The 13,942-nt window shown below is 42.2% G+C and overlaps 4 protein-coding genes across 6 annotated transcripts; 1 reads left to right on the top strand and 3 right to left on the bottom strand.

The window, feature by feature from the left end:
* The first annotated feature begins 192 nt into the window (after positions 1-192).
* Positions 193-1,256, top strand: LOC141838000 (myb-related protein 308-like). The gene is made up of 3 exons (XM_074725376.1): positions 193-354; positions 439-568; positions 670-1,256. The coding sequence occupies exons 1-3, from the start codon at positions 222-224 to the stop codon at positions 1,190-1,192; spliced, it is 786 nt and encodes a 261-aa protein (XP_074581477.1). The 5' UTR covers positions 193-221; the 3' UTR covers positions 1,193-1,256.
* A 957-nt stretch (positions 1,257-2,213) lies between these two features.
* On the bottom strand, positions 2,214-4,028 carry LOC141840020 (uncharacterized). Of its 3 annotated transcripts, XM_074727902.1 has the most exons (4): positions 3,012-4,028; positions 2,675-2,862; positions 2,427-2,570; positions 2,214-2,256 (listed from the first exon to the last, which is right to left on the bottom strand). In XM_074727902.1, exon 1 carries the CDS (start codon positions 4,026-4,028, stop codon positions 3,021-3,023), a length of 1,008 nt encoding a protein of 335 aa, XP_074584003.1. In that variant the 3' UTR covers positions 2,214-2,256; positions 2,427-2,570; positions 2,675-2,862; positions 3,012-3,020. The 3 variants fall into 3 exon arrangements, with proteins under 3 accessions (XP_074584003.1, XP_074584002.1, XP_074584004.1); XM_074727901.1 differs by lacking the exon at positions 2,214-2,256 and having other exon boundaries at positions 2,358-2,570; XM_074727903.1 differs by lacking the exon at positions 2,214-2,256 and having other exon boundaries at positions 2,358-2,570; positions 2,675-2,799.
* Positions 4,029-5,336: 1,308 nt separating this feature from the next.
* Positions 5,337-6,793, bottom strand: LOC141840021 (bidirectional sugar transporter SWEET1a-like). Its single transcript, XM_074727904.1, has 6 exons — positions 6,707-6,793; positions 6,577-6,613; positions 6,352-6,447; positions 5,980-6,259; positions 5,756-5,875; positions 5,337-5,653 (listed from the first exon to the last, which is right to left on the bottom strand). Exons 1-6 carry the CDS (start codon positions 6,738-6,740, stop codon positions 5,459-5,461), a joined length of 762 nt encoding a protein of 253 aa, XP_074584005.1. The 5' UTR covers positions 6,741-6,793; the 3' UTR covers positions 5,337-5,458.
* A 4,664-nt stretch (positions 6,794-11,457) lies between these two features.
* Positions 11,458-12,954, bottom strand: LOC141841177 (polygalacturonase-like). The gene is made up of 4 exons (XM_074729308.1): positions 12,492-12,954; positions 12,122-12,411; positions 11,769-11,997; positions 11,458-11,676 (listed from the first exon to the last, which is right to left on the bottom strand). The coding sequence occupies exons 1-4, from the start codon at positions 12,918-12,920 to the stop codon at positions 11,458-11,460; spliced, it is 1,167 nt and encodes a 388-aa protein (XP_074585409.1). The 5' UTR covers positions 12,921-12,954.
* Between the last annotated feature and the right edge of the window lie 988 nt (positions 12,955-13,942).

The following is a 13,942-nucleotide window of genomic DNA, read 5'->3' as shown; positions in this document are numbered from 1 at the left end:
CGTATCCTGGCAACCACCGGTCTCTGGTAGCGACTCCTGCGAGAGGACTGGACCAACCAATCGATCGAGGAGTGGAACCAACCAATAGAAATAAAAAGGGAGGGCGATAAAGAAGGATGATAGCGACCGAGAGTGGTAGCTTCTTCATCTTCATCTCCTCCTATTCCTATAATATAAAGAGGGAGGCCTTCCTCCGTCTCTCAATTCTGTGCGCAGCAATCATGGGCAGGTCTCCTTGCTGCGAGAAGGAGCACACCAACAAGGGAGCATGGACCAAGGAGGAAGACCTGTTGCTCGTTGCCTACATCAAAGCCCATGGCGAAGGCTGCTGGAGATCTCTCCCTAAAGCTGCAGGTCTCCTTAGCTTAGCTTGCTTAATATCAGTGATCGATGCTTCTTCTTTATGGACAGATGTAGCTTTACTGTATACATTTGAAGGTCTTCAAAGGTGTGGCAAGAGTTGCCGGCTCCGGTGGATAAACTACCTCCGGCCGGACCTCAAGCGCGGCAACTTCACCGAGGTAGAGGACGAGCTCATCATCAAACTCCACGGCGTGCTCGGTAACAAGTAGGCCGCAGTCTTTAATTTCTCCTCTGTTTCAGCAGCGTTTGTTTAATTTGTCGGAACAGAGTGTATAAATTTACAGTTGGTTTTGTGTCCTCATGAAGATGGTCTGTGATAGCCGGCCGATTACCCGGGAGAACCGACAACGAGATCAAGAACTACTGGAACACCCACATCAAGCGCAAACTCATCGCTCGAGGGCTGGACCCTCGAACACACCTTCCGATCAACGGAGGTTCCGAACGCTCCTCCCTTTCGTCCGACCGGCGAACGGCCTTAGTGTTGTCCAAAGACGAGTCCTCGGCAGAAGACACTCAAGACGGGCAGAGCAGCGGGGTCATTAGTATAGATCAAGGACGGCGACGACAACGAAGCAGCCCCATCCTCGGCCTCGACCTCAACCTCGCCATTAACATTCCTCACGCCTCTCCCAAGTCCTCCTCCGCTTCGTCGGTGGATTTGCTTTCGGAAGCAGAGGCCGCTCCGGTGTCTGTTCATGCCCGAACGATTTGCTTCTGTTACCATCTCGGTTACCGAGCGAGCGAGGCCTGTAGCTGCCACACCAATTACGGCCACAACTTTGGTAGCTTTTATCGGCCTCTCAGAGAAGAGCAGCAGGCTACTTGAGTACTTCTCGTGCTCAGATTTGTCAACTTTGTTTTCATCAATGCTTCGAGGACATTTATCTGTATGATCAGTTGTGTTAATCGAGTACTTAGGTACTACCGATGTGTGTCGTCTGCAAAACAGAAGCTCGCTAAATAATTTCTTATCGAAAAGATGAAATTTATTATTTCAACGGTCCTACGATCGGTCGATGATCATCTGTGAAAAGATAAATTGAGAAATTATAGTTGATCATGACGGAAAAGAAAAATCAAAATTTAAACTTTTCTCCTCTTCTATAACAAATCTGTTCCATCACAACAAACTCAGCTATATCCCAAAGGCCGCTAAGCAATTTCCCGTGCTTGGCAAGGACAGAAATTCCACTCGTAGTTCAGGCTGGCAATCCAGGTCTCAGCACGTGTTGAGGTTTTGTAATGTGAATGCACAATTCTATCTTAAGGTTAGGGTTAGGGCTAGGGTGGCAATCTAGGTCTCAGCACGTGTTGAGGTTTTGTAACGTGAATGCACAATTCTATCTTAGGGTTAGGGTTAGGACATCCTTAGAAAACCACAAAATTCACACTGCAAATAAATAAATCACGTGTCACTGACAAATTGTGTTTAATTCCTATCGGGAAGGCTAAGGTGATAAGCATTGGTTGGCAAGCAATAATTTAATTAGCCATCACTTAATCTATCTCGTAGTCGTAGTCATCATCATATTTCACGGAGATGTAACCGAGGAATTTTAATTAAAATTTCTTTCATAAAAAAGCAACGACAACTTATACATCATTAACATATATAGATTAGCTTAAAGTTGTTGTCAAAGAACATCGTGACGTACAAGTACCGACTCTATTCTCATTGGAAATGTGTTAGATTACTATGGCCCCTAAACCGAATTGACTTAAATTATCAATTATGCAGCGTTTGATTCTTCCAAGCAAAAAATGACATTCTGTCAACCTGAAATCATGATTTTTTTACAAAACTTGCGGGCTCTGACTTCTGCTTGCTTACTATTTTGCACAGTTCGACTATTTTGCACAGTCTGGATAAACGTGTCGTCATGGTGTACACTGTAAAACAACTTAATTAAAATTTGTTATATTGATTTTATCATCTTTGGCGATAGATGACAGCCTGCAGTTGTTAAATAAAACCAAAATAGATTGTCCCAATTAATGCACCTTCAATCAACAATATATCTACAGACTCGTAATGAATAATTCTGTGCATTCTTGATTACCTTGTTATCATTTCCCACCTACCGGATCTGTCCTCTGAATGATAAGCCAAGGGAGGGAGAATGGGGAGGCATGTGGAACTGTCGAGAAGTAGTCCATCCATCCGTGTCCGATACAAAAGTTAGGTGCAGCATGCTTCAATATTTCTGAGACATTAATAGATTAATTTTCATGATTGAATCAGATATTTTTATTTAAAGGAGAAATTGTTTGGTAGAAGATGCATCAGAGCGTGGTTGTTGACGGCTACCTAGCATTAAATGCTGCGGCTTCAGCATGACCGTCAGTTACTGCAGGTTAATTAAGGAAACATAAATTAAGCAGTTGACCAAGCAGAATTAAAATACCCCTGAGCTCTGACTTCTGTTGATCGAACTGGAAAGTCAAAGATCAGATTTCTTTCCTTTCTTCTTCTAACTTCGCTTTAAGGTTAACAATCTTCGCTTCAAGGTAAACAAAGATTGAAGCTTTAAATTCACTCTTAAAAAAAAAATTCATCTCGCATGGATATATTTTGTGAAAAATCATATAACTTCTAAAAAAATCATCGACATTCGTCCAATTCCGAAGGAGGATGCAATTTGTACCTCAAGAAATCAAACCCGCAGCTGCTCCATCTGCACTTCCTGCGACTTCAAAGGCTCGTACTCCCCCATGTACGCCTCCAAATGATCCGCCAGGTTCGTCTTGTCGATGCTCTCGTGATGGTACGACTTGCACACGAAGTAGACCACCGTCTGCACCGTCAGGGCGAAGAGGATCACCAGGCCCAGCAGCAACAGCAGCACGAGGGACAGCAGCAGACTGAACCCTGCGCCGTTGCTGCTCCACTTGGCCAGCAGCAGCCGGAAGCCCCACTCCACCAACCCAAAGCAGAAGTTGAGCTTCAAGAATATGACGCATGCCAGGAGGAGCTTGCCCTGGATCAGCCGCCGGCTCCGCCGCATCGCCTCCAGCCCGCGAGCGTCCTCCAGCACGGAGAGCACGCTGGCCAGGTGCCAGACGACGCTGATGTAGATGAGGGAGGCGACGTAGAGCGGGATCAGGACGAAAATGACGAGGAGGGGGGAAGCGATGGAGCTGTCGATAGTGACGAGGATGATGGCGAGGAACAGCGCGATGGCGAGGGAGTGGAGCGCAAAAAGGATGAGGAAGGCACAGAGGAAGGTGGACATGAGGCGGCGCCAGACTCGGGGCGCGACGGCGATGACCTTCCGGAAGGTGAGGTCACGACGAGCGGTGTAGATGGAGGCGACGGAGTAGACGACCGCGGCGGTGGAGAGGAGGGCGAGGACGAGGAGGGCGAGGAGGTAGACGCCCTTGAATAGGAGGAAAGAGGACCAGTCGGACGAGAGGCGGTTGAGGGCGTAGGACTCGGAAGTGGATCCTGGGGGCGAGTCGTCGAGAACGGTCTCGTCGCGGTCGATGGTGGTGAAGATGCGGCGGGAGATGACAATGTGGGCGAAGAAGAGGAAGGAGAGCGGGAGAACGAGGGCGCTGCCGATCTGGGCGAAGAGGCGACGCCAGCGGACGAGGATCTTTGCAGCCTCCTGGTAGATGCCGAACATGCCCAGAAACTGCATCTCCTCCGGCTCGCAATCCATGGCCGCCGCCGCTTCTGCTAATTAATCGATGGGATTAGGGTGGAGATTGGGGATTCGGATTTGCCACGGGAGAGATCAAATTGGGAATTGGGCGAAGAATGACGATCGGAACGAGGAGACGGGGGCCAAATTGGGGGATTTCACGTCGGTGAATCGATTCAAGGTGGATCGAGGACGAAGAATCGAGGTGTTTCAAAGTGGACTTCGATTTGCCAATATTTACATTTGTACCTAAATCCAATTTTTTATTCTCAATTTTATCCCTATAATTCTAGCCTTGTACTCTCGTGACACACATTTTTCAATTAAGTAGATTCACATTAATTACTTGTCACTTGATTGTAATTATGGATCATTGTAATTATCAATGGCTAAGTGGCTTTGGCACACAATGTGACATAAACAAATAGAATACATGAATTAATCAAATCTAATCATGGCAACCGTGGAATGGCTTTCACACTAATCTCATGGGTTTCTATGATAAATGTGGATATTGGCTTTAGATAATTAAATGGAGCATAAAGTATGATGTTTAGAAAACATGACCAATTTGATATAGACCAACAAAAGAGACTTATAAACCAGTGCATAATTAAGCTATGTATGCATGAACATACATATTTTTAAATAATTTTACATAAGTTGTAAAATTAAATGAGTATATTTTACTATGCATGAACATCCACTTTATTTAAAAGATATTCAAGATTAATGTTGCTAAAAAATCCCTTCACGCGCCATCTTATCTAAAATATACTTTAAATATGTATTATTCAGCCGTTTTCTCCTTTTTTTTCCTTATCTTAAAGAATTTATAAAACATTTTTAAAATTTTGTTTGAAAATCAACGCTAATTTACTCCTCTAAACAGAATTCTAAGTTCGCCATACGATGTGACTTGGGAGAATGATATGAATTCAATGCTGAGCAACTAAAATAGCGGCTAACAGGAATATATTAATGTTATAATTTCTTACCTTCTAGAACTCTACGATATTAATTAGCTAGACCTTTCTCATTTAGATTTTTTTTTAAAAAATATCTTAAATATAAAAAAGATGAAAATAGATGTAAAGTAAATATTTAAATTGTTTTTTTTTTCAAAATTTTATTAAAGATAAATCATGCATTAATATTTATTTTCCCATTTTGATAATCCTTTTTTTATTTGTTAAAATGAATCAAATATGACCTAATGGAGTTCTTGTTATTTCGTGGAGACCAGGTCAGGTCTCAGTTTTCATAGAAAAATTAAAGGAAATGAAATGACTGATGATCTTTACATAAAATAGAAGAGTCAAATATTTCAAAGAGTTTATAGAACTTATTTAAAATGAAGCCACTAAAAGTTTTAAATTTCTACAGTTGAGAGACTGGAAGAACTAATCAACTTGCAGCTTAAACCATTTCTGCTAATTAAGTGACGATTATACCATTTCTGCCATGGGGTGGTGTGATCGAGGGGCATTCTTCGTGGGCTTCCCGTTCATCTCCGGCGGCGACGTCGTTCCGTTTCCGTCGCCGGCGCCGCCACAATCGCCGGGGACACCCTTCTTGTTCCTATAAATCGCGTAGAGTATCAGCTGCATGGCCCCCAGCAAGCTTCCACACCCATTTGGCACCTGCCCAGCATTAGTAGATTTAATTTGATTTAATTAATTACGCTCAAACAGATCTCATGGCTTAATTAACAAATTAAGAGTGAGTCTTGGTGAATCTCATACAGCGACGAAAGGATCACGGCCAAGCAAGCCGTAGACGAACCACGATGTGCCGCACAAGAACACAAACAAGGAGAGAAGGAAAGGCATGTACTCCACGCTCTTCGTTTTGATCACCAGCCTCTGCAATTTCCAATCGGAATTAATTGGATGTTCCGATCGAGTCTATATATCCTAATTAATTAACGTGAAATATGATTGAGTACTATTGATTAATTACGTCGCACCATGATGGACAGAGGCGACGCGTACATGCAGATGGAGAAGATGGCGGCGGCGAAGCCGCAGAAGACCTTCCGGCGCTGGCCGTGGAGGGCGAGGAGGGAGACGAGGGCGACGGAGGAGAAAATGGAGAGGACGAGGGCCAAGAGGCCCATCATTTTGGCCTTCCCCTTCTTGGGTGCAAACACCAGGAAGATCACCACGTAGATCGCTTCCACGGCCGCGCCGGCGCCGTTCACCGTCGACACCAGGATGTTGTTCGGAGACACGAACGGCAACCCGTACCTTAATTCCAGTTTCATTAGTTCACAAACAGACGCGAATTCAGTTAGTTACAGATAAACAAAACCAAGAATCACGATAGAAAAAGATGATACCAAGCGGAGAGGAGGCAATTGAGGAGGGTCATGGTGTAAGGAACTCCTGAGAAATCCTCGGTCGATCTCTTCTTGATGATCCTCCGAAAAGTGACTCTAAAAGTCGAAATCAATCGAAAAAAAAAACTCTTAGAATTCTCAGAAAAACAACGTAATCTAGTCATATAAAACAAAGAAGAAAAAACAACAGGGGCGAAAATTAAGAGAGAGGGTGGAGAGACTTACACCGGGGCCAAGAACAGGAAGAGGGCAGTCAAGTTACCTGATCAATTGACATGCAAGAATTAAACAAGGAACAGATAGAGTCATAGAGATCAAGAGAAGAAATTAAAGAAGAATCTGTGAGTTAACCCACCGAAGATGCCGAACAAGAAATGCAACACCTCCATATTTAGCACCCGAAAATTAACTACGGAACTGAGCAAGTTTTAAAGAAAAGACAGTGGTTAGCTTTCGAAGTGAGATAAAGGTGAAAGATGCGTGCATTTATAGCTAGGAAGAGAACGGCATGGATTTCGTTCTTATCCTTTTCCATCCATGCATTTTGAATACGTAGCAGAGAGAGGGCATCTGGTTCCTTAGTCCTCCATATTTCAACTCGATCGGCCTCCAAGTATTAATTAATATGTTCTATATATATATATATATATAGAAATTAAAAGCTGAGCTTTTTATAAGTTTGAAGGTTGCATGGTTTTCGCGAGATGTATATGCAAGATCAACAACTGCAAAGGCGGTGGGGGAATCCGGCCGGCGTGCTTGATGCATGATGCAACCGCCGAGGGGATCGCGGTAAACAACAACAAGCTCGCTGCACATTCATATATACGGCTGCATTGGCATGGGAAATCTATTTATTTACAAATTCCATCGAATAAATGTAATATTCTCTGGTCAGTTAAATTAAGAAGAATTTAATTGATAAAATCATGCTTTCTTTAACGCACGAATTAGAATTTACAAGCACTCACACAAAAAAGAAAAAGAAAAAGAAAAAGAGTGAAGGTGTTAAAGACGTCCGATGGGGACATTAATTTGTGAATACCCTTCCAAAGAGGACTGCTTGATTAATTGAATGATATTAAAACAGGAATCATTAATGTCTCGCGGCGGCGAATCGATTGAGTGATTGAATTGCACGCAGGCAAAATACGTGGCTCATTAATATAATTGTCCATCTCGATCGTGAATGAAAGGGAGTTAGAAGAGGGCCATAAGATTTGATCTGCATGCCGTGGAAATTGCGGAAGATTTCATTAAATGCAATCTTGATTTAATGGTGCGTTTGATTTGCATCGTTTGACCATGAACATAGAGTAAAAATGAGGCAGGAACAGACGACAGTAATTAGATTGCTCGATGAATATTATAATCGATAAATAAGGATTAGTCTTCATACTAATAATAATAAGAGATCCATGATATAAAACAATTAAACTATAGTTAGATTTCTTGATTCTCTTGGTACGAAGAGAGCATCCATCCCATCCTAATCGATTTGTGATGCAAATGATCGACGAAATGGTGACAACAAGTGCTAAAAAAACACTTAGCTAGGAGCATATATACTTTCTTGGTGCCCTCTGATAATTGCATTGATACAAAGAACGAGTTTTGCCGAATGTTTTTTTTCTTTAATTAACATGCAAAATAAACATTGTGAACGACAAATATGGAACTTTGTCGTCGATGAATGCGCCGCCGGCATTTGCGATTTCGGCTGTGCGCGTAGAACTAACTTAATTGTTATTCTCTCTCTCTCTTCCAAAATTCAAAGATTGAGGTGCAACTGCTCGAGCCATCTCCATGCCTGGTGACATGCTTCGGATGAGATCGAATCAAATCGAGTCAAGTCAAATAATCTGCCAAGATATCGTAGTTGGTTTGGATTTGGATAAACTTCAAGCAAGTCAGTAAATGGCAGGCTGCCCTAGTTTTCTGCACAAGTTAATATATATATAATTAATGACAGAGCCATGCATGCACGCACGTAGTCGTAGCTCAAATCAAGGCCCTTTAACTTCAGTCTTTGGAACCTTGCGAAACTTCGAGAGGATGCATATATATCCATCAGCTCTACGAGTCAAGGCCCTTTAATATTCATGTGAGGAAATCTGCATGGGTAGATACGTCATGATATATAATTAAGGGTGTTTACATGACCGAGTGCACTTGAGAGATGAAGGATACAAAATTCAAAGAAAAATAATTAAACTAACATACAAGAATAAGTATAATAAATCATATTTCAGTACTGCTGACCTAATAATATAATCGAGCAAAAACAATAGTCATAAGAATACAATGTAAATTGGTCAGGCATACATTAATTCTTAAATTACTTGGTACATTGCAGTACTTTATTTTAAGCAAGTCCTGATCAAAATCATCATATTAAATCAGGTTTGCCCAAACTAACAGACCTGAGTTGAGCCATGTCAAAGAAGCTGAGTTTTCCATTTAGTATAGCTATGCAAGTATAATCAACTCATACCTTTGCATTCTTGCTAGCTGCACTATACGATGTTTCTCGGTCATCTTTCATTCTCTGATGTGTGTTTCTCTACAAAGAAACACGAGGCCAATTTGAGAACAAAATCTCACTATACGAAGCAACAAATATGTATATATATTTTTATAAATACTCCCAAACTACAAGGATGTTTCTCTGTCATTGGGCTCTGTTATGAATGATTTATGAAGGTAAAGCTTCAGAAAATTTCACCATTCAAAATCTTTTCTGAGCTAAATCTTTCTTATATTAATTTGTAAATCCACTTTTTTTCCTTTGACTATTCATGAGGTTTGCAAATTATCTTGTCTTTACAAAGGGATATAAGGGCAACGATTCATTTCTGATTGAATTTACTTCAAATATATATGACCATGTTTCTTAGTCAATGGTGAACCAAAAGTATCAAGATGCAATTAGTTGCACTAAACAAGGTAACACATATAACTCATCCTTTCATTAGACAAGTTGAGTGAAGTACTTATGGGCAGAGAAACACCTAAATAGTATTTGATTTGATGAATGTATTGATAACATTTATTGGATACGTGAAATAGATTTAAGTACATGTCTGAATGTATTTGCCTTTGACATAAAGGATACTTTAATTTAATAAGAAGTTCTAAGCTCTTGTTTTCCTATATAATAGCTAATCGATTGCTGCATAATTAGCTTTCGAAGACCTTTTGATGAGCTAATACAAAATTCTCAAGGTTTAAGGAAACAGAAAGGGGAAACTCATTTGATAAACAGCCAACAATAGTCGTATATATGAATATTATCATTTGAAAGCATACACTAAATAATAGGATAGGAACCTATATATATATATATATATATATTAATCTTATGAGACTTACAATCATCCACCGTTTACGCAGGGCTACATCCCGAACCGTTTTGTTTGTCAGTTTCGATGCAATTTTTGCATAGGCAACAATGCTTTGTTCTGATGCAAATCTGCAAGCAGTGAATTAACCTTATTATAACATGAGCTTTGGCTTGTAATAACACTCGCAAATTCTCAGGGCACTACTTTTTAGAAAAAGAGACAACACGATCAGTAATTAATCCATTGCCCGAAAGGAAATTCAAGATTAGCTAAAAGTCGAAGCGAATCTCACTCGGTTAATCCTTGCTCCAGAATGGCCTGCTCCTCCGCCGACCAGTGCACCGCCAGGCCAGGGTTGTGACTCAGGCTGATCTCTCCGCCCACCTCAGCGGCGGCCGGAAGCCCATCGTTCAGTCCTCCGGCGCCACCGTATGCAGCGCTTTGACCTCCGTTGCTCTTCCAAGAATCCATTCAATATCACTGCTTTCCTCGAGAAGATGAGTGACGCGTCAAACAAAAAGGCAAAGGAAGAGACGGTGGCGACGGCAACGAGGAAGGGAAGACATGTAAATCTGGCGTTGTCTCTTGCTACTGGTTTCTGACACCGGCTGTTAAAGGCGGGGTACAAACCCTCGCGGACAGCTTGAGGCATCGGCGTTTTCGACCGGAGTATCAATCAGACTATAAATTAGAACACACACACACACAAGAGGTTTGAATTAGAACAAAAGAGAGAGAGTTTAAATTGGAAATCTTCAAGAACATAAGTGCAAACAGACAAAACACTTGGGCCAATCCCTTTATAAAGTGTCATATATCCTTTTTATGGTCCTAAAATATCTATACCCTATAGATAACAAGTATATCTATAACCACGCACAGAAGAATCAAGCTATTTTTTTAAAAAAAACCTTCCTTTCTCTTCTAATTTGATTAACAAAGGCTCTAACCTTAGATATAGCCAACATTTATGTACCCTACAGAGGTTTAAAAATGATAGAAATACATGCATGATATCTAGCTAGTGGATGTGTGAAGTGACTAATGAAGGAAAAGGATCTAGTTCAGGCAAGTTTTTTTTGTACTCTTCTTCTAAATGACAGAACATTTAGATATATAGCTGCATCGTCGATGCCGACGATTTCTCTTCAGGTTTAGAAAATTTTGTAATCTTTTTAGCATTTTCATTTTAATGGCTCTCTGCACGAATCATATGAAAAGCAATAGCCTTGTTTTATTGAATTATTATTGAGTTCATAGATCGTGATTGCTTTGTGTGATATTTGCAGATATTGTACATCCAGCTCTGTCAGAAGCACTAGCTAGCTGATAGTTCTCGCCGCAAATCCCAAGCAACTCGGAGCAAACACCATGCGGAGAAAACTAAGTTGCAGGGCTCTTTTGCCGATCAGGTGTGGTAATTCAGAAATTTAACTCTGGTTGTTGCTGAGCGAGTGTGGAATATTAAGGATGCGTTTGAATTCTTTTTAATTTCAGAAATAGCTAGCGGTCATATTTCTTGTTTAGAATGACTTACCAGGTTGCAGTCACGAATTGAAAATTTAACATTTTAATAAGAATCAGACGCTTAGTCTGAATTATATATTCATTCAGTTTCTACGACGACAATACCTATTTTTTTTTCTTTTTTCTTTTTTTTGGTGAAGAGAAATTAAATATGTGATAAATGAGACTTTTATTTCATCTTTAACATACGGGAGCCATGTACAAGCTCCGCTGCATGCAGTGCAGGCGGCGTTCATCATAGACAGCTTGGAGGCACGACCAAACCAGAGGCCTCGCCGTCGGCGTGCTTGCAGCATGATTCCGCCGCAGCGCTTCCATAGGTGAGCTTGATGTCCTGCAACGCGATTCCGGTGCACGGGTTACTCGCGCTGCAGTCAAAGTTCACGGCGACCGGCGTCGCTGACGACCCATGGATGTCGCTGTAAGTTACCTCACTGATCCTGACGCCAGAATTCTGCAGAAGAAATTAAAGTCCGAGCAAGATAAAATCTCTTCTAGTCTTTGGATGAAAGATACAAGGTGATGACAAGTTAATTAATTAATGACCTTGTCAGGGCATCCTCTGTGGTCGGGGCAGTAGTTTTGGTCGATGATGATGGGGTTGTGCACGTTCTGCATGAGGGCGTGCTCAAACACCACCCCCTTCACGAAACCCTCGCTCGGCCTCCCCCACGTCTTTATCCTCAGCCCGTTCTCCGTTCCAGTAAACACCGTCGTCTTTACTGTCACGTTCTCCACCCCCATCTCCTCGTACCCCTTCCCCAAACTCCCTATGCTGCAACAAGCATATAAATATAAATCGACAATTCTCCATGACGATTAATTATTATTATCTGTTCAATTAATATTATGCATGCAAATTAACAGCTGGCGATCGACCCTGATGCGTACGTACATACCTGATACCGTGGCCTGGGCCGCAGGTCACCTGCTCTATCCAGAGGTTGGTGGTGCCGGGTCCGATGGAGACGCAGTCGTCGCCGGTCCTGATGCTGGCGCCGGAAATGGTGACACCCCTCGACATCTGGACGTGGATGCCGTCGGTATTGGGACTACGGCCAGGCGCCGAGATCCTCACGCCGTGCACATTCACGTGCTCGCATCCGTGGATCACGACGTGGAACTTCTCGCTGTTGACCGACGTCAGTCCGCTCACCACCACGTCCTTCGAGTTCATGATCGTCAACGACTGCACGTACGCAATTAAACCCAAAACGTGCGTCGCTTAGATTTACTCAGTTACTGATTAGGCATTAAATCCGAACGTACCGTGGCGCCGTCAGGGCAGTGGCGACCACTGGCGGCCTTGCAAGCCCACAAGGCCGCGCCTCGGCCGTCGATGGTCCCGCCGTATACCGATAGCCCCTCTACGTTGTCGAACACGATCCACTTTTCGCCGCCGTAGCCCGAAGGCGCGACTAGCGTGCCGCCAATCTGAACGGTGATCTTGCTGCTCTTGCAGGGGCCAGCGAAGGTGGCTTGGCGGACCAAGAAGTTCCCCGCCGGAACACTGACGGTCGGCGATCCGGTTGACGCGCAGGCTGCGGCCCATGCGCGGAGCAAGGAATCGGATGAGTCGAACCGAGGTTGGGGCCTCGCACCATAGTCGACGATGTCGTGCACCTCGCCTGGATTGGCGCGCGTGGTGGAGATGATCGTCAGAAGGAGAAGAATGACGGTATTTTTGAGTTGAGACATGAATTGGCTATTTAATTTAATTCCTCAAGCAGGAGACGAGAGCTTGTTCCTGAGGAACTGACGATGATCATGCTAATTAACTTGTGTAGGTATTTATAGACGTGGAACATGGTTCGATAGAATTTCGTGGAAATCAAAATAATTAATTTCTTCGTGAGGAATTTGATTTGTAACTGAAAATTGACCATTCAAATAAGCAAGTTGATCATAAAGTCACGTGCACATAAAGAAACTGAAACTATTTAAAGTTAGTTATCAATGTCGAGTCTAAATCCTAGCTAGATACGATCGCAATTTAGAAGCCTCCGGCAAAGCAGGAGATAAATGCGGTCCTAATTAGAAGTGAATCTCGAAGTCAAAAGTTAAGTAAAAGTGAGTGGAAAAAATTCTCTGCCTTCTTTCCACTGGAAATATATATATAACAAGTTACGACCTATAATTAGGCAATCCAACTTTTGACTTGTTGATAATTTCCCACCGAATTGAGCGCCATATAAGGCTTGTTATATTCCACCATTTTCGGCTTCTGCCAAACACTTGATTGCATCTTAACTTGTTCGCATGGAAATCCTGATGCACAGATTTGTTTGCAACTATAATGGTGGAATTTATAAAAAACGATCCTTTTCTGTTTGGGTAATTAAACTACTGATTCTAGGCTGAACTTTGAGTTTTTAAAAAATGAATTTAAGCTAAACTACCCCCAAAAAATAACTGATATATATAGGATTTCTTTCAACATTCATATGATATATCATATACAGATTGTGAGAGAGTTCGAAAAGTTGTATATATATTCCATTATCTGGCTTTGTCCCATCTGTTCAGTCCCTGAAAACTTTAGCATTGATGCCTTTTCTTCCATGGATGTTGGATGCATGCAAGGTTCTTGTTTTCTGGCTCTTGTCTGTCAAGTGAAAATTTTGACTGAAGATCTGTGGATATTGTTGAATGAGTACAATTGAAGGTAACAAACATTATTATGCCAATCTGTTACTAAATTAAACTCTGCCTTGTGTTTG

This window comes from Curcuma longa, chromosome 11 (genome assembly GCF_044706935.1).
Source record: "Curcuma longa cultivar G26 ecotype Majalengka, Jawa Barat chromosome 11, ITB_CL_G26_1.1, whole genome shotgun sequence".
In the NCBI taxonomy this organism is placed as follows: domain Eukaryota; kingdom Viridiplantae; phylum Streptophyta; class Magnoliopsida; order Zingiberales; family Zingiberaceae; genus Curcuma; species Curcuma longa.
This window is presented reverse-complemented; position numbering and strand designations above follow the sequence as displayed.